This window comes from Amphiura filiformis, chromosome 8 (genome assembly GCF_039555335.1).
Source record: "Amphiura filiformis chromosome 8, Afil_fr2py, whole genome shotgun sequence".
NCBI classification, from domain to species: Eukaryota; Metazoa; Echinodermata; class Ophiuroidea; order Amphilepidida; family Amphiuridae; genus Amphiura; species Amphiura filiformis.
Genome location: NC_092635.1, coordinates 65,697,871 through 65,716,255, shown reverse-complemented (window position 1 = coordinate 65,716,255; position 18,385 = coordinate 65,697,871). Strand labels below are relative to the sequence as shown.

Here is an 18,385-nt window from a genome sequence, read left to right as displayed (position 1 = left end):
AGTGCACAATGCTTAGCTTAGCAGATGTACTATTGTGATTTCAATGTGGCTACGCCACTGGGACGCCACCAAACAAAATGAGCCTATTGAATCGAATTATTGGGGTCGGTGCTACATGTTTGATAGCTATGTCAAATTGGTAGTTCGTCATGATTTGGTACACAAATTCATTTTCTCCAATATTAGTATTTTTGACACACAATTAGAATAATTTCTCCATGTCGAATAATGAATTTTTTCCAACACAATAAATAATTAATAATTATCCAACACAGTCTAAATTAATCTTATTTTATTTATGATTTGATATGTTTGGTTTTGACAACCCTGGACAATCCAAGAAAGCCTCTTATGAACCTTATTTTCGTTGGGGTCCATTTGAAATTCGGGACGGTTTGGGAACAGTCCGGGATTTTCACTCTACTGTTCTCTAAATTGACTATGAGCTACATGTACAGGTATAGCTCATCTGTACACGGGACTGACGCCTTAACGTCCCCTCTCCGAAGGACTGAATTATCCCATGGCTCAGATATTTTACAGATTTGTAATTATTTAAGAGAGGTTAGTTACTTTTTTTGACATGTTGTGCTCTGTTGATGTTTTTCTAATCATCTGAGCATAAAAAGATGAAAAATACTACAATTTTGACATTTTATGAAGGATTTTTGGTTCCGTGGCCCAACTGTTGTCACAACATAGAGGCCCTGAGCTGTAGAGTTTGGTATGGTTTACCTCATGTTCGATGCACCACTGCGAAAAATCAAGCCGCTCAACTACCAAAAAATGCTGGTTCTAGGGTAGAATATATCATTAACTTTGGGAAAATGGTGTTTTGAATGAACGATGACGATATAACCATGAGAAAATGACGATTTCTTGGGTACCTTTTAACACATAAAAGAATAGGAACTTGATTTAGTGGTGTGATCCCATCACCTTTGTGTAATCACATTAATCGCAAGTCATCGCTGTAATCATCATTATTATGAAATTATTGGAGTGCAAACTCCAAAGTCCTTTTATGACACACGATTTGTTGGACACGTGAATTCGGAAGGCTGACAGAGCTGTTTATCCGATTGATACACTTGGCATTGCGTGTACAAGGCAGATTGGGACTACAAAGCAAGTAGCCACCGGCAAAACGGTGTTTTGGGGTTTGTTCAATTTTGATATTACTTATCAAAATGAACCGAAAAGCATTTTATTTCGGTTTATTGCTAATTGTGACAAGCTCAAATGCTCAACCAATTGTTGAGGTAGAACAAGGCCTGTTGATGGGTAAGACTGTTATGTTCTCAGAACATGAGTATATCAATATCGACAGAGAGATAGATGTGTATGAAGGAGTACCGTTTGCTGAACCACCAGTAAGATTCGAACACCCAGTGAAAAAGACGACCTGGGATGGAACTTACAATGCAACTTATTTGAGACCTTCTTGCTACCAAGAATCACTTACCGTCGTCAAAGATCAATTGGAAGTTAGCGAAGATTGCTTGTACTTGAATATTTATGTACCCCATGGGGTAAGTAAAGCTAAAGTGAGTCGTTAAATATCTTGTGATATTTAGCGGTCATATAGTGACTGTGCACATAAGCAGACACGATAAACCAAACAACAAATGTAGCCACAAACAGAGGCAAAGTTCGATTGCCAACAATTGCCAATTCCACAGCCCATAGAAGTGTCCAAAAATATGTATAATACTGGAACAAGTGATGAAAATCACTGTGCACACATAAAGCAGACAAACTAAATCAATCAGACAAAAAACAACCGACGTTTCGATCAGTCAAACTGTTTTTCTTCAGGGACAGACAACAAAATACAAAATCAAACAACTTTAAAAAACAAATTCAAGTCAAAACCTGAAGGCAAGTTCAAATAGAACTCAATATAGCAAACAAGACAACGAATAAGCTGTGTCTTAACTCAATGAAAGCAAATTCACTACATAATATTATTTGGCCCCCGGGGGAGGGGGGTTCTTCCTGGTTGAAGGTATACGGGGATGTGCCACGGTTTTGGGGTACCTTTTCAGCGATTTTGGTATATCGATGGGTGGGTTTTCAGTGGATACCAATGCGCCCAATTGGGCGCATTTGGGCAAAAATGCCATTAAAGCGCCCAATTACGGCAAATTTGGGTGCTTTTTGGGTGCTTTTTCTTGAAAATTGGTATACTGATGGGTAGCAAAAACAGCAAAAAGTAGGTATAGAGAAAGTCAGCATCCGAAAGTCTGCGTGGCACACGCCCGTACAAAATTTTTCGAAGACCCCCCCCCCCCGGGATTTGGCCCTAATATTTAAAAGTTAGTGAAAAATCCTTGTATGTGTTTTCTACTAATACCAAAGTTTTCTGAGAACAAGTGGAAATGAAGTTAATCAGGGACCATCCCATAATTATATTTTCATATCGTCATCCCTTTTCATTTATTTATTTATTTATTTATTTATTTATTTATTTATTTATTTATTTATTTATTTATTCATTTATTTATTTATTTATTTATTTATTTATTTATTTATTTATTTATTTATTCATTCATTCATTCATTCATTCATTCATTCATTCATTTCCACAATTCACATAAAAAATAACAAAATACGCACTAAAATGTCATTATATCAAAATTCCATAAACGAAGCATGGAGGAGATGGCCGAAATATTAGATCGCAGGGTAAATAAACTGTTAAATAATCTCGGTAATTCGTTAATACTGTACTTGTACATAAAAACTCCCAATTCTAATTTGTTGGGGTCATTGTTTGCGAAAATCTTATATTTTGCAAACAAGGGGCTGTATGACTTCTATAATGACTATTGGCTATTGTCTGCTGTCCTTATCGCCCATTTTTTGGAGTTTCACAATTTTAGAACCTTGAGGGACATTTCGGATTTACACGCGTTATAATACACATATTGTTTCCTGTTACTTTGTAAGTAATTCCTAAAGCCAATCCAGTAGAATGCCTTGGAATCCGTAGTGCTTTATCCCCGGGCTTTATCATCAGTGACAATCATCATCAGTATCGTCATCTATTCAAATCGTCATCATTAACAGTAGTGGCAGCACTGAGAAGCAGTAGCAACAGGTACACTAACTGCAGTGTTTTGAGTCATCATACTGCAGTTACTGTCCGTTTTCCTATACACAATACACAGTGCTCTCACCATTGAGCTGTGACCTGTACAAATCGTGCCATGTTAGAAGAATAGGCATTTGTCTAGTTAACGTCAATGTGTGAAAAATAACCGGCCAATATTAAGGGATCTAGAATGAGCGTTTATTGCGTTTCGACAGTATTATTTGTGGGACATGAGAGCACCTCAAACCTATCGAATGGCACTCTGAATACGAAGCATGTCTTTCTGATATCAAATAATTTTCATTTTTGAAAATCACGATATAATACAAATTTTATGACAAATTATAAAAATTTGATATTTTTCAAATTTTTGATATATAACAGTCCTCGAAGTAAATTATACAAATCTAATGATATATTCTTAAAGTGTATGTAGTTGGAAGGAAAAGCCGACGGTCAATTGAAAATTTTGACCTTTCATATTGAAGATATGGACTTTTTGCCCAAAAAGACCTAATTTTTTTTGGTGTTTTTGGAAAAAAAATCCATATATTCAATACGAAAGGTCCAAATTTTCAATTGATCATCGGCTTTTCATCCCACCTACATACACTTTTAAGTATAAATCATCAGATTTATAAAGTTTACTTCGAGTACTGTTAAATATCAAAAATATCAATTTTAATGATTTGTCATAAAATGTGTATTAAATTGCGAATTTCAAAAATCAAAATTATTTGATATCAGAATGACATTCTTCGTATTCAGAATGCAATTCGATATGTCTAACGTGTTCTAATGTCCCAAAATAAATACTGTCCAAACGTTCATACCCCAGCCCTTAAAAGTACTCTCAAAAACTTCTAGCAAATATATTCCTGTAACATGACCTAAAATTACAGCTAGGTTAGATGCTCAGAAATATTCGTACTTTGGTAAAATAGTGAGTGAGGGCAAGACATAGCTAGCCAACGTCCCGTGTTAATTGAATGGAGATTTGACAGACAATTTTGGTAAACGGACCGCTCACTTCTGAAGAATGCCACACGAAAACGGTACAAGCTACATTTAAAGTACTCTCTGTTCGATCATCATGGTGAGTTTCTTACATAGTATGCCGAAATTGGGTACTGTAGGTGGTTGAAAAAGGGTCGTACTTCGCTGATGAGTAAGTGACAGTGAACATGAAATTCAGCGCCCATAACCCAAGTTAGTAGCTAGTTAGTGGAGGCCGTCACGGGACTGATTATTGATTATTGAAGTGCCTTATTAATAGATACGCACGATTTAGGGCAAGAAAAAAAACCCGGGACACTTTTGGAGACATCATCATCATCATCATCATCATCATCATCATCATCATCATCATCATCATCATCATCATCGTCATCATCACTTTCTACATTTTTTCTAAACAACATACTGTTTTAATAAGATTTTTTTCTTAAAATGCATTTAACTATAATTATTGTTTAGAGCGTGGTGAAATAAAACATCACGATTTTCATCACAAAACAAATATAATGCATAAGAAATCGTTTGTTTTAGAGCGTGATGATGAAATAAAAATCACGGTTTTCATCACGAAACAAAGTAATACATAAGAAATCATTTTTCGTGAGTGATGAAATAAAACATCATGATTTTCATCACGAAACAAAGGAATACATAAGAAATCGTTTGTTTTAGAGCGTGATGAAATAAAACATCACGATTTTCATCACAAAACAAAGTAATAGGCCTACAAAAGAAATACTTTTTTCGAGAGTGATTAAATAAAACATCACGATTTTCATCACGGAACAAAGTAATACATAAGACATCATGTTTGATTGCAATCAACCGCGACAGTTCGTCTCACACACATAACAATGCACTGCGATCAAATAGGTTGATGACAACATTTGATTGAATGGACTGCACTGCGACATGATTACGGTGGACTGCACCGGTTCAAATCCTTTGTTTGGAGCCAATCAATAATTTCACGTACAGCCTCTATGCAAATTAGAGTTTACACACGCTGCAGCTGGGGTAATCGACCGAAGCTGGTTGTCGTTATTGATCGAATGCATGAGCTTATTTGCTTTACTGAATCGATTTACTGGATTAATATCCTGTTAACTGGGTTTAATGCCACAAAGGTCGAATCGGGCTTGCCATGGACCATAAGTGCATCATGTTCAACTGGGATGGGGTCGACCGGTCACATTAAGCTGATTGATGAGGACACCGACTGGTTTTCGGCAATTTTCGATAGGATTTTAAAATGTTCAACTCCATTGGGAGCAAATTCACTTCTGTGCTCCTGTTACAACAGCACAGTCAACAGGATAATCATCACCTTTACCACCACCGCGTGTTCTGTTTCTTTAAATCTTAACAACTCCATTTTCCTTCGTGCTTGCCACATTATAGCTTATGCGGCAGCAAGTTGAGATTGGATTAAGACGTTTCAAACATTTCATCTTCCGTGCGGAAGATTTTATAATTAATGCGCCGATCTATCCGCCACACCTTATCTGGCATCAGAATGAGCTGTTTGTGGCTGATCGTATACTAGCAAACACAAAAATGTTCATAAAACGTTTATTCAAAACTAAGATTTTTAAATTTAAATTTAAATCTGGTCAACCAAATATACCTATTTTTGACGGACGAACCGACGTTGCGACTGAAACCTTCAGTCTTCAGCTGGGTTGTGATGCAAATGACCTTGAGTACCGGACACTTCCGGTATTGATGACAATTGACGAGGAATGTCATGTCCTTTGTGTCCGGTATTCAAGGTCATTTGCATCACAACCCAGCTGAAGACTGAAGGTTTCAGTCGCAACGTCGGTTCGTCCGTCAAAAATAGGTATGTCTGGTTGACCAGATTTAAATTAAATCTTAATTTCAACATACCCAGATGAATGAGAGTCTACACAGTTTGGTTTATTCAAAATGTTTTAATAACATTTAAATGGTAGAGTTCCAACAAAGTTTAACAGATCAGTGTAAAGTTATGCACAAAGCTTTCAATTTAAAAAATCATCTTCCGTGTGTTGTTTGCCAACATATGTCGGGTTATATAAAGATCATGAATATGTTTTTAAAACGTTAGTGTAGCATATTTTGTGCATACAATCTTGCAAATATTTTGTCAACAGTTAATTATCATGTTAGAATGTTTTGCATCACGTTTGCAAAAATGTTTTTAGGAATGTTGTTAAAATATTTTTATACTCTTTGTATAACCGACATTTAAACCTGTTTGTTGGGATGTGACTTACAGAATACGTTCCTTCATCGCGTTTGATGACGTTGTCGCCCGCTTTCTGATCCATATACTGCAAAATATATACATCAGAAACAAACTACAATCAAACGCACTTATACCTACGAATGTAACTTACAGATATCTGATGCAGCTGTAATGGTATGGATTCATGGTGGTTCTTTCACATCAGGCTCAGGAGCACAGTCGGACTACAATGGCGAACCATTGACTTCCGTTGGTGAGGTCATACTTGTCAATATTAACTACCGTTTGTCTACATTTGGGTATCTTACGACAGGTAATTAAAGCAAATTACATGCAGTAAAAACTTCTTCTTTCTTACTTCTTCCTTCTTCTTGTTCAATTTCTTTGTGTCAATGTTCCTTTATATATAATTCAGATTCCAAATGTTCATGTTTTGCCACTTTTTATAATAACATTTCTTTTTTTGTTATATGAAGGTGACAGTATTTTACCGGGTAACTATGGAATGGTGGATCAAGTTGAAGCTCTGAAATGGGTCCAAGCAAATATCCACGGTAAGTAATCTTAGATGCAAAAAAAGCTATAAAGTTTACAATCTCTCACGGTTGGCTCTGCGGTATTACACACTACGTTAGCTGTTTTGGTAGCACTGTTTCACTTTCTGCGTGAATTACCGATATTTCGTGTTCACGCAAATTTACAACAGAGCATTGTGCATAATGAAGAAATTAAAAATAAACAAAAGCGAGTGGTTTTTCCTACATAAACGAAATGACCTCAATACCAATTTTTGAGTCTGTCCTTTCATTGGAGCAAGAATAAAAATCATGGGGCTTTATCAGCAACCAATCTCGTGGGTTGATGGCAGGCCTTACCACGGTATCAGGACCCGAAGTAACGTTGTAGTGGAATTGTTTAGCCAAGTCAGCGCAATAGACGGTCCCACAGTTATGCAAAGTCATTTGTTAGTATACTTCTGCAATTTCTCATGCCGGAAACCGTAGGAATATAGGCAGTCCATTTTGTTACACCCATGTTATATATACGTTTTGTTCTTCAATGAAACCTTGTATTTAGTATTTCAAAATTTGACAAAATTATTTAAGCTTGTCTGAAATTATACATTTTTGTAATGGTGTTAAACTATGAACTTTTTTGTAGCATTTGGTGGAAATAAGGACAAAGTGACAATTTTTGGCGAGAGTGCAGGTTCGGCTAGTGTCAGCTACCAACTACTCTCCAAGCTGAGTACAGGACTCTTCAAGCAAGCTATAATGGAGGTATAATTGAAGACTGAATTAAAAATACTAGATTGCGTATGACGTCCTGTCAAGCAGACCAAAAATGCCGTATACTGCGCAAGTCAGCAACCAATCAGGCCGCGCCTTTGAACTGACGTCAGACGCAAACTAGTCTTTTTAATTCGGTCTTCAATTATATATAGGTCAGATGTAAAATAGATATTCTGACAACATACATGACAGAAATACTTTTAACGATACAACATTGTAAAAGGACAGGACATCTTTAGAAATGGCAGAGCTGGTAATGTAGGAATGTATAATTATCAGTTTTTATAAAGGAAACCACTTCATAATATTTTGTCCTCTGGGTGTTTCAGTTCTGCGTTGCGATTTTCCACTCCACAATATACCAACGAAGTACACACTGTTCCCGATACTGGCCCTATATATACAAAGGCTCCCGAGAACCATTTTGGACCATGATCGGGGTGAAACGGGCTTTACTGGGACAATGATCGCGCGTATTAGCGAGCAAAAATTGTACATGTCACACTCATTTGGCCTATGACCAAACACCTATGCGAGTTCTTGATGTCTCGTAGCCTCGGACAGCAGCAAAGTGACAAAATTTTATTTTCCTCGTCAGAGTGGTGCTGCCGTATCGCCGTGGGCACTTCAAGAATCTAGTCTAGGAAGAGAGATAGCGTTTAAAATGGGAGCCGAATTGGGATGCACTGTCACTGATACTACTCAGCTACGTCAATGTCTACGAGATGCCACCACTAAAGAACTTTATGATGCTGGTGCAGCAGTAAGTGAAATTCAAAATTATTTATGATCGATTTATAATGTTGTAACCATAGAACTACAAAGGGGGGGGGGGGGTTGTACATAGCCAGAATTTCCAAAATTTCCATGGGCGCTCTCACATTATGACGGCATAACGACATTAGGGCCGGACATTAGGGGCTGTGCAATAATTATGAGCCCCCGCCCGGGGGAATTTCCAAACGGCTCGCCAAAAATCGTTTGCCCCGCACCCTGCCTGCCAAAAATTCTTTGCCCCCCCCGCGCTTGCCAAATATTTTTGATCCCAATTTACAAACTTTAAGTGGTGTAGATACATGTTGCGAGCGCAGCGAGCAGTAAGCGTTTCCGTGCTGTTTTCCTTAAGCATTTTTAGCCAAAAATTGCTTCGCCCCCCCCCCTTTTCGCCATGTATCCCCCCATTTTATCCTCCCCAGGACTCATAAGTCATAATTATTGCACAGCCCCTTATGTGGGGAATGTTTGTAATTACTTTGCAGTGGCGTAGATTTCTTTTTGACATTGGGGGGATGATGTTGAAAAAAATTCTTGAAGAATAGTGAATCCAGCACCTTTTGGCAACAGAATAAGTTGATGTTACAAATGCGCGCGAAGCGCGCGAAAAAGTTTGCTATTTTGAAGCTAAACTGATGAAATATGGTGCAAAAGTTGAATAAATGCGCGCGAAGCGCGCGAAAATGTGCACTTTTGGGGCTAAAATGAGCAAATGTGAGATAAATTTGGTCAGAAACCTATATTCAGGCGTCAACATTGGGGGAATGATTGTATGGAGCATCCCCCCCTGGCAAAATAAATCCCCCCCATCCCCCCGGGATCTACGCCTATGTAATATTTTGGTATCACTGGAAAGAGGAGACCCTTAGCTATATCTTGGTATCAAATATAGCGGTATATGACGTTTATAACTGAAAATTAGGGCGGAGGTGCAACAACACCACCCCCGTCGTAGTACGTGTTACAAAATATGGCACAGTTCTAGGGTTAATAAAGAAGCAATAATATACTGTAATTGCGAGCTACTGTGAGTGAAAGTGAAAATCTACGATGATATAACTTAATAAATATTTAATTATTATTTGTATCAGGCTTCCAAGCGATACAAACTGAGCAATTATAGTTTATTAGGTGAAGTACCTGGATGACAATATCAAATTCCATTAATATTGTATTGTCGTCCACGTGGTAAGCTAAGTCACTCTCGCGGGTATGTTATTTTGCCACACATTATGCACCACTAACAACAAAATAACAACTCTTGGCTCTTATCTCGAACGGTTGATTGATAGCATGTAGAACTGTATTGATTTTTACTGATGGCGCTACTTATCGTTTCATCCAGAAATGAAAGGAATAACTCATATAATTGGGCTAAGTTAAATATCAAATATGTATAAATAGCGCCCTCAATTTGCACTTAAATATACAGTTTATAGAATAAAATTTACCACAAAAAGGTAGAAAAAGACGAAAAATTTGATATAGAAAAGAAAATCTAAGTTAAAAATAGCTACAAAAGTATGTGTATATTAGTGTGATAGCTGTTGGTATTGTAAAGGTCTAGAATTGAAACTTACGTTATGTTTTGTTAGACAATTAAAAACTTGATCAAATCAAACAACCGTGCTCGGGATATTGATAGAAGAACAAACCAGAAAAATGTTTACTTTGTCAGAAATAACTTCAGAAAAAGCACTATTAATGCCACGTACACAAAAACATTCAAGCTCCGTAACCCGATTGACAGCAGCCCCCCCCCCCATTTTTCTCATTGTTGATGAGTTTTTGGTTTTATATCATAGATCATTATTTTTCTCATTACCATCCTGAAAATTGACGCTCAAAAGTAATGTAGTTCCAAAGATATCTTGAACAAAACAGGAGAAAGGTGGTTTTCACTTTTCACATGCCTGGAAATTCTGGGTAAGGCATGATGAAATGTACATGATATACATAAAATTAAGCAAAGAAATATTTCAGAGTTGAATTAAAATTTTAAAGAATGAGATCGACGGGAATACGCGGCACGCAGTATTTTTTCGCAATGCCGGACCAGAATGCAATTGACGTGTACCAACGTATTGTTTTGCTAAAATTCCATATTACCCTCGAAGCCAATTAATATTTTATTAATATAATTCTTTGTACAGTCTGGGTTCATCTCAGCTCCTTGCATTGACGACTATTTCTTAGATGATTATCCATTGAATCTTATACAAAGACAAGAGTTTCAAAGGACCACACTGATGTTAGGAACCAATGCTGATGAAGGAACATTTATGGTTCTAGGCTTGCATCCAGAATACGTTGTTAGGGAAGATCCACCATTTGTTAGTGAAGAGGAAGTTAAAAGTGTAAGATATTGATTTAATATTTCAAATAAAAAAAAACCGGCGGTATTTCAATCAATGCAAGTAATTTTAAATTTTACATGATGTTGTTCTGATTTTGTAGAGTGCCGAATCAGTCAAAATAATAATGTTGGGAAAATTGAGAACATTCATGAGCATTTTTGTGACATGTACATATTTGCAATACTCTGCAATATATTCTGAAACAATCAAGTGATATTATTATCAAAAAAACACCATGATTTAAAAAAGAAAAGAAAAAAAGCGCAGTGATTTATAGTGCGCTACGCACAAGTACAACGCCTAGACGTTGATCCACAAGCCTCAGCACACTTTACAGGTTGTCAGTGCTATTTACTGCTATTCTGCTTTAGTTCAAAACCAAGTCGTATATAACCGTTGTGCAATGGGGTTCGAATACGCATATTGTACCCGTAGCAACTATAAGGCAGTAATGTTTTGAAATATATGAATTCGTGCGGTCGACTTTTGACAACTTTGGTGCATGAAACATAACTTTTGTTCTAGACCACCGCTAGATGTGAAATAAAATTTACATTAAAGATCAAGCACTCCTCTTTGCGGAAAGTATTAAAATACATCAAAGGATTCATTGTTTTTCTAAACATAATTCGACATCCGAGTGTTTTTGTTTTTATTTTTATGACGGGGGACATCCTGTAATCGGCTCTCCATACGAAATTATATAAAGGTTACTCTACGGAATGTCGTTTCTCTCTTTATCACCAGTTCTCCCCGCAAGCTCTCTCACTCTCTTTTACTGTTCTCGAGCTGTTTTTGTCTATCTTCCCTTTTTGTTCTTAATACACTGTGAAATTTATTTTCAAATTATTCTTGAATACTCTGGGTGGTTTTAACTGATCTGTTTCTTTTTGTTTTACAATAAACATGCCAACACTACATTATCTACAGGTTTTAAGCGCGTATATACAAAACCCACTAATTGAAGATTCAGTCTACCAGCACTACTTTGATTGGACAATCCAGGATCAAGACGGCTTGGACTTCTTCAGACCTTATGTTGACATGAGCACGGATGAAGCATTTGCCGCACCTACTGATATCGTCGCTAGAGCTCATGCAATGGCTGGAGATCAAGTATACCGTTATGAGGTATATTGTATCAAGTATATTGCGTGCTAAGTGTTTACTTCATTTTTAGCATGTTTATTGTTAATTTGATTTGGACTCATCATGATCATGATCATCATCATCATCATCATCATCATCATCATCATCATCATCATCATCATCATCAGTCGGCTGCGGAGCAGGCGGCTACAAGCTTTCTCCAACTATTGCGATTTTGGGTAAGCGAAACAATTTTGTTTGGGTGCAGCATCCCTTCAGTATCTCCCAGGAGGTGCTGGACATACTGTAAGTACAGTGTGCGTGGCCGTCCCGGTTTCCTCTTCCCATGTGGTGGAATATAAAGGGCATATTCTTTCTTAGGCTAGGCTCGTCGTCTTCAAGACGCAGTATATGGCCGTGAAATTTGAGTTGATGAATCTTGGAGTGGTGTTGGTCAGATTGTAGATGGTTTCATATGGAATTCGATCCACACGCTTGATGTTTAACATGACTCTGTAGCAAGATGTTGCAAAGATTTTGACTATTCGATGTCAAATATCCTACTATTAATTAAGGTTTCATACTTAATTTCGAATGTGAGGGTCAGTCATGGTAATGTGTTGCAGCGATAGCACGCTCTCGTGAATGACATCATATCATGTCATTTTGGGCATATAAAGCAAGCATTCTGTGACCCTTCTATAAACACGTGACAAGTTGGCGAAGCCCTTGCCCTCTCGCTACATCACTTCCACTCATATCACTCCCGAATTCGAAACTGCAGGATCAGCTCACAATTATAATTCATCACAAAGAGAAGAGGCAATGGTACATACGGCTTAGCCTGAATCTTTAGAAGCCCGAATCCGAATTATTAATACAAAGTACGGACTAGGCGAACATCCACGCTTCATGCTTTCTAATTTCCTAAAGTAATCCAGAGAAGGGGAAACTCACAAATCTACCAGCAGGAGTAGTAAATAATGTGAGGAATCTATAAAGGTCCTGAAAATCTTTTTTGAAATACATATTTTCGTCCTGGATTTTTTGTCTCCCCATTTGTCCACTGAACTATATACCCATCATAATTCAAAGAATTCAAGCAACATTTATATGACGTTATTAATTAATATGCATGTTTTTTAATCTAAACGGTATTTTACATAGAAGTACGAGGCCATTTAAATCACATGTAACACGTCATGAAATAAATTATATATGCATAACATAGTGACACGCTAGGTTTGGAGTATGCTGTAAACATTATACGAACGGGGAATTCCGGCACTGGAATAAACTTTTTTCGGAATCGGAGTTTCAGCAGATTTGAAAAGCGGATTAAAATGGTACCCTAAATGCGTTACAAACGATTTTAAAACTACCCCTTTTCATGAAAATCACCGTTTTTTGCCCCCTTAACGCGTCACACGCGTAACGTACCCAGCCAAGAAAAAGCACCCATTTTCACGCCTTTTTGGTCACGCATGATTACATCATTATATTTGAGTGCCCCCCGGAATCGCCCACATTTCCAGATATCTTTCCCATGATGCATTTAACTTCCATGACCCACTGTCTTCATATTGCCGCTACCAGAACATTCACTCAAACTATAGAATTTTAATCGGTGTTGTGTTTGAACATTTCTAAATATACTCTGCTTCTGCTAAATGACGTTTATGACGTGTTATCATTAACAATGTTTACTATGCTTTTACTTTATATAGATGACACACCCTCCAACAGTCTCAATATATTCAACACCAATAGTAAATCCAGATTGGCTATTATGTGGTCACGCTGAAGATCTACCATTTGTCTTTGGGGTTCCTTTTATGCGAGTTGACGTTAGAATGGAGCTGAGTGGACCAGAAAAAGAATTAAGTGTTAAGATGATGAAGTTTTGGACGGAATTTGCCAAGACAGGGTATGACGATCATACAGAGTGTCCGTCCCAGTCCCCATAAAACGCATCCTACTTGACCCCATTTTCTCTCAGTCTTTTCTATAGTCTTTATTGGTTTTGTTTTCAAACCTGATTTTTAGGCATGTAATATTTACGCATATCCCAACTTACACCTAAATGGAATCAGTCAAATTCGTTATGTTTGTCAGATCAACAGAGCAACTTTGACATAATTTCATAATTCACATATTAAGTCCCCATAGAACTTCACGTATAATGGCCAAAATAGCTAGTGAGTTTCTTTCTGTCACTTTACCTCGTTATTTCGCCATGAAATCTTTCCTGACAGTTATTGTTAATATTATATTCAGTATTTTCATTTGATCGTACATTATGATTTTAACAATGTTTGTCGAAAAAAATCATGAAATTAGCATCTTGCGTCGTTGAGATGAATTTTGGCAAAACTAGTAGATGTCTTACTATATATAAATTATAGTTACATTCAATAAGAGACGGCTTTTTAAAGAAATCAGCACGCAACATGCGTTTTAAGAAAACCGAATGGTTCCTTAGATGGGTTATGTTTTTTCTTCGAGACGTATGTATTAAACTAAGTAATGCGGCAATTTACATGAAAAAAAGTATAATTAAAACTGTTTAAAATTAAAAGTGTCGATTACTATCTTGCTTTACTCTGTGTTGAAACAGGACACCAAGTATGTCAAGTGACCCTGAGAATGAGATGTATTGGCCTACGTTTACCGTTCCTGAACTCAACTACAAAGTATTGGATGTCAATATGACTACAGATCGAGCTTTTAGAGCAGACTCTATGAAATTCTGGAATGACCTCGTACCAAAGTTGAGAACTTTTACTGGTTAGTGGTATTTTGCAAATCCATACGTGTATCTGTCGGTGTTAAGATCTCAGATATTTTCGGTATGAAAACCTGAAGACACATTACGTGAAGCTCAGCTAGGTCAATGATCAATGCAGGTAAACGTCTTTTTAAAAATACGTTATAATAGAGAGTAATCTTGAACATAATAATCATGTATAATATGCAATATTCAGTTGCCATGAACGGCACATAAACTTATCATAGTCTAAATATATGAAGAGCTTTGTTTAAAACCCCTTACATCCACTTGAGCAATTTTGAGAAAACATAAAAAGCAAAAGCTCTTCATATACAAAAAATACATTTTATGTTGTTTCTAATGGATATCCAATCGGAGACATAATACCATACTTAAAAGGTATAGTCTTGGATCCAATTTTACTTCTCATCACCACATAGTTTATACGCACTGAAGTTTCCAAGTCAATAGGTTTTTCAGCAAATCCCACTCACTCATCAATCAAAAACGCACTAATCATAGAGATTTACGATAGGTAAGGGACCGTTCATAAATACTTTGGTGGGGGGCTGGGCACTTGAAATTTTTGGAGTCAAACTTTTTTGTCCCCCTCCAGAGAACCTAAAACTTTTTTGACCCCCCTCTTTGGACATACAAAACTTTTTTGCCCCCCCCCCCTTTCCAAGAGGTTAAAAAACAGTCTGGGGAGGGGGGGGGCTACTCTATTTGTGCAAATTATAGGCCTACATGTTTGTTCATACATTTATTTATAATAGCCTGTTTCCTAAAAACATGAAAATTGAAGGTGTTTTTCACATGTTGTGACTTGTATGAAGTTTGATTTCAATTTATGCATTCTGATTTTTATAACCAATAATTCTTATAACCAATAATTAAATAAATAAAAGTTACACAAGAAAGGGAAATTGACAATGGCGTAGCTAGGGCTTGTGGCGCACAGGGCTAAGGATAGGTGTCGATCCCGATTCTTGAAATAAGTATTGAGCGCGGAGCATATAATTTATAATAAAGTTGAATATCGGTCTTAAATTGATCTTTCAAATGACTTTGTCCTGAAATGCGCGCGAAGCGTGGAAAAATGTTGACTTTCATCGCTTAGAGGGGCGCAGAATCAATGCTAAATTGGCCAATTCAGCGCCCCCTAAGAGTGGCTCTCAGGGCACATGCCCCCACCTGCCCCGCTTTTCTGCCCCCGTCTTTATGCCACTGAAAATTGAGAGCAACATCCGGGCACATACTCAAGATTTTTAATACGTAAGACTTGTATATCAGGGGGCGTAGCCAGCTTTCTTGGTCAGGGGGGCAAAATATAAATTTCGTGGCAAAGACCAAAACAAAAAATGGTTGCATCATTTTGACCCGGTATTATCAGTGGGATACATACATATACCCTTTTTTGTAGCGACTGTAGAAGCTTGTAGAATACATGTAAAGTCTTTGATATTCCAAAAAGGCCTTTATGGGATATCGGTATTTTTGGCCATAATCGGGGTAAAAAGAGGCTTTATTAGTACATATGCGCGCGTAGCGCGCAAAAAAATTTGTATGCTCTTGTTCTTTTGGTATTTTCTTGTTTAAAACTTTTTTGACCCCCCTGCTTTAGTAACCAAAACTTTTTGGTCCCCCCCTTTGTGCAACTCAAAACTTTTTGTGTCCCCCCACACTTTGCCCAGTCCCCCCACCAAAGTATTTATGAACGGTCCCTAAGATTTATCTGCGACTTACCGTTCGAGCAAGGGATAAAACCTGGAAGTGTTAAAATTTTTAGCAAAATTATCTCAAGTTTAATAGTTCCCTTTGTGTATTTATATAAATTATGTTATGAGCAATATTGTTTTTCCAAACGCCGCCAATAAAAATATCTTTTAAGAAGCTACTTCCATATCTGTAGACATTTACAAAATACTACTTATATTTCATTGTTTTTAGATGACTTACCGGAGGTCGAGCGTGAATGGAGAAAGGAATTTTACAACTGGAAATACCAGGCAATGGAAGAATGGTGGGAGGCGTTTAACGCCTACAAAGCAGACACTCCGAGTGAAACTTAAGTTAACTTAATGACTATGTCAGTTTATTGTCAACAATTATATTTTGTTAATTTTTAAACATTTCTTATTGGTCATGGAGCTAAAAAATGTCCGAGCACAAACGTTTTGAAAGTAAACAGTTTACAATCTTCTGTATATATCTTACTTTTATTGTTGCATATAGATCAATATTGGAGAAAAACATTTTTATATATTTGTTTTTTCAGTAAATTATATGTGTATCAACAATTGATTAATTTGTCAATAAATGTATTATTTAAATATTTGGCAATGGAGCTAAAACAAATGTCCGAGCACAAACGTTTTGAAGGTAAACACTTTACTACCTCGTGTATCCTAACTTGACTGTTGCTTAGAGATCAATATTGGAGAAAAGCATTTTATATATTTATTATATGTGTATCAACAATTGATTGATTTGTCAATAAATGTATTATCATTATTATTATCCTTTTATTAAAAATATTAGAAATATTTGAATCGTTATTGTTCTAATTTGTACACCTTATACTCATATGGTCTATATAATCCCGAGCACAGCGAGCAGAAAAAAAATTGATATTTTTAAATATGCAATTAAAAGCGTTTCCGTACATTCCCATAAATATATACCGAAATTCGCTTGTCCCCTCTTTTCAGCTTATCATGGCTCATGATCATTGCATAGCCCCCCTATAGCTACGATATATCAAAAATAATTATGTAAACGTAACAATAATGAGGCGTGATTTAGTAGAAACCGAATAACGTCAACATTTGAGAGAAAGTGAATTTGTCAAAAATTAGAAAAAAAATTTGTTGTCAAATTCAAATTATATGCCGGTTTGACATTTGCGTGTTATAAGATTTTATTCTTATTAAGAAAGAGGTTTGATCAGTCAACCTATAAATGACAAAACGTACGGGGCTTTCTTGTTAAAGCAATAAATATGCAAGGGGAAACAAAAGGAAATATTTCTTTTGTTTGGTTATATCTCAAAATCAATATTTCCGAGTTCCGACTGATTTGGCTTGATCGCATCACAAATAATGCAGAAACCAAAGTTCAAACGTTCCAAATTTCGCTTCAGTGAACGCCAACGTTGCAGAGACGACTAGACTCCATTAACATGATTAATCTAGTAAGGAATTTAAACGAGCAAGGAATATAAAAATTGATAATAACACCTTACCCCGGGGGGCGGGGGTCACTCACATTGTGGCATGTACACCATCCGCGATAATAAAAACGCGTAAAAAGGGTATTTTTTCGTGGCTAGGCGCGTATCGTGTTTTGGGTGTCAAAAACATGAAAAATTGGAAAAAGGGTGGCAAAATTGAAATTGCTAATACGCGAAAATGAAATTTAGGGTATGAAATTTGATGCAAGGAATAAAATCCCTGTTTAGGGTGTAAAAACAGGCGCGTGTTACCTGTTTAGGGTATCATTTTAGTCTAGGGTTAAATCCTTGTTTAGGGTGCTTTTCAAAAGTTGATTATCGCGGATGGTGTACATGCCACAATGGGAGTCACCCCGGGCACTTTACACATTTCTTACCATTGACGTGGATTGAAAATGCAACAGAGTATGGGTCAATGTTTGTGTTTTAATCACAGTTTCCTTATTAATTTTAAATATTCATTAAAGTTATTTTCAACCAACGAGCGCTCAAATTAAAAAACACATCCTTGTGGTCATTATGATTAC

General features: G+C 36.7%; 1 protein-coding gene across 1 annotated transcript; it reads left to right on the top strand.

The window, feature by feature from the left end:
- The first annotated feature begins 1,190 nt into the window (after nt 1–1,190).
- On the top strand, nt 1,191–11,928 carry LOC140159674 (acetylcholinesterase-like). The gene is made up of 7 exons (XM_072183169.1): nt 1,191–1,532; nt 6,498–6,657; nt 6,821–6,898; nt 7,506–7,624; nt 8,235–8,399; nt 10,564–10,767; nt 11,698–11,928. The coding sequence occupies exons 1-7, from the start codon at nt 1,191–1,193 to the stop codon at nt 11,926–11,928; spliced, it is 1,299 nt and encodes a 432-aa protein (XP_072039270.1).
- The last annotated feature ends 6,457 nt before the right edge of the window (nt 11,929–18,385 follow it).

What these genes read in the sequence shown, in the direction of transcription:
- LOC140159674 (XM_072183169.1), top strand. Translation starts at nt 1,191, where the DNA reads ATGAACCGAAAAGCATTTTATTTCGGTTTATTGCTAATTGTGACAAGC. An exon ending in ATATTTATGTACCCCATGGG is followed by an intron (nt 1,533 to 6,497) that starts GTAAGTAAAGCT and finishes TGTAACTTACAG; the next exon opens with ATATCTGATGCAGCTGTAAT. An exon ending in TCAAGCAAGCTATAATGGAG is followed by an intron (nt 7,625 to 8,234) that starts GTATAATTGAAG and finishes TTTCCTCGTCAG; the next exon opens with AGTGGTGCTGCCGTATCGCC.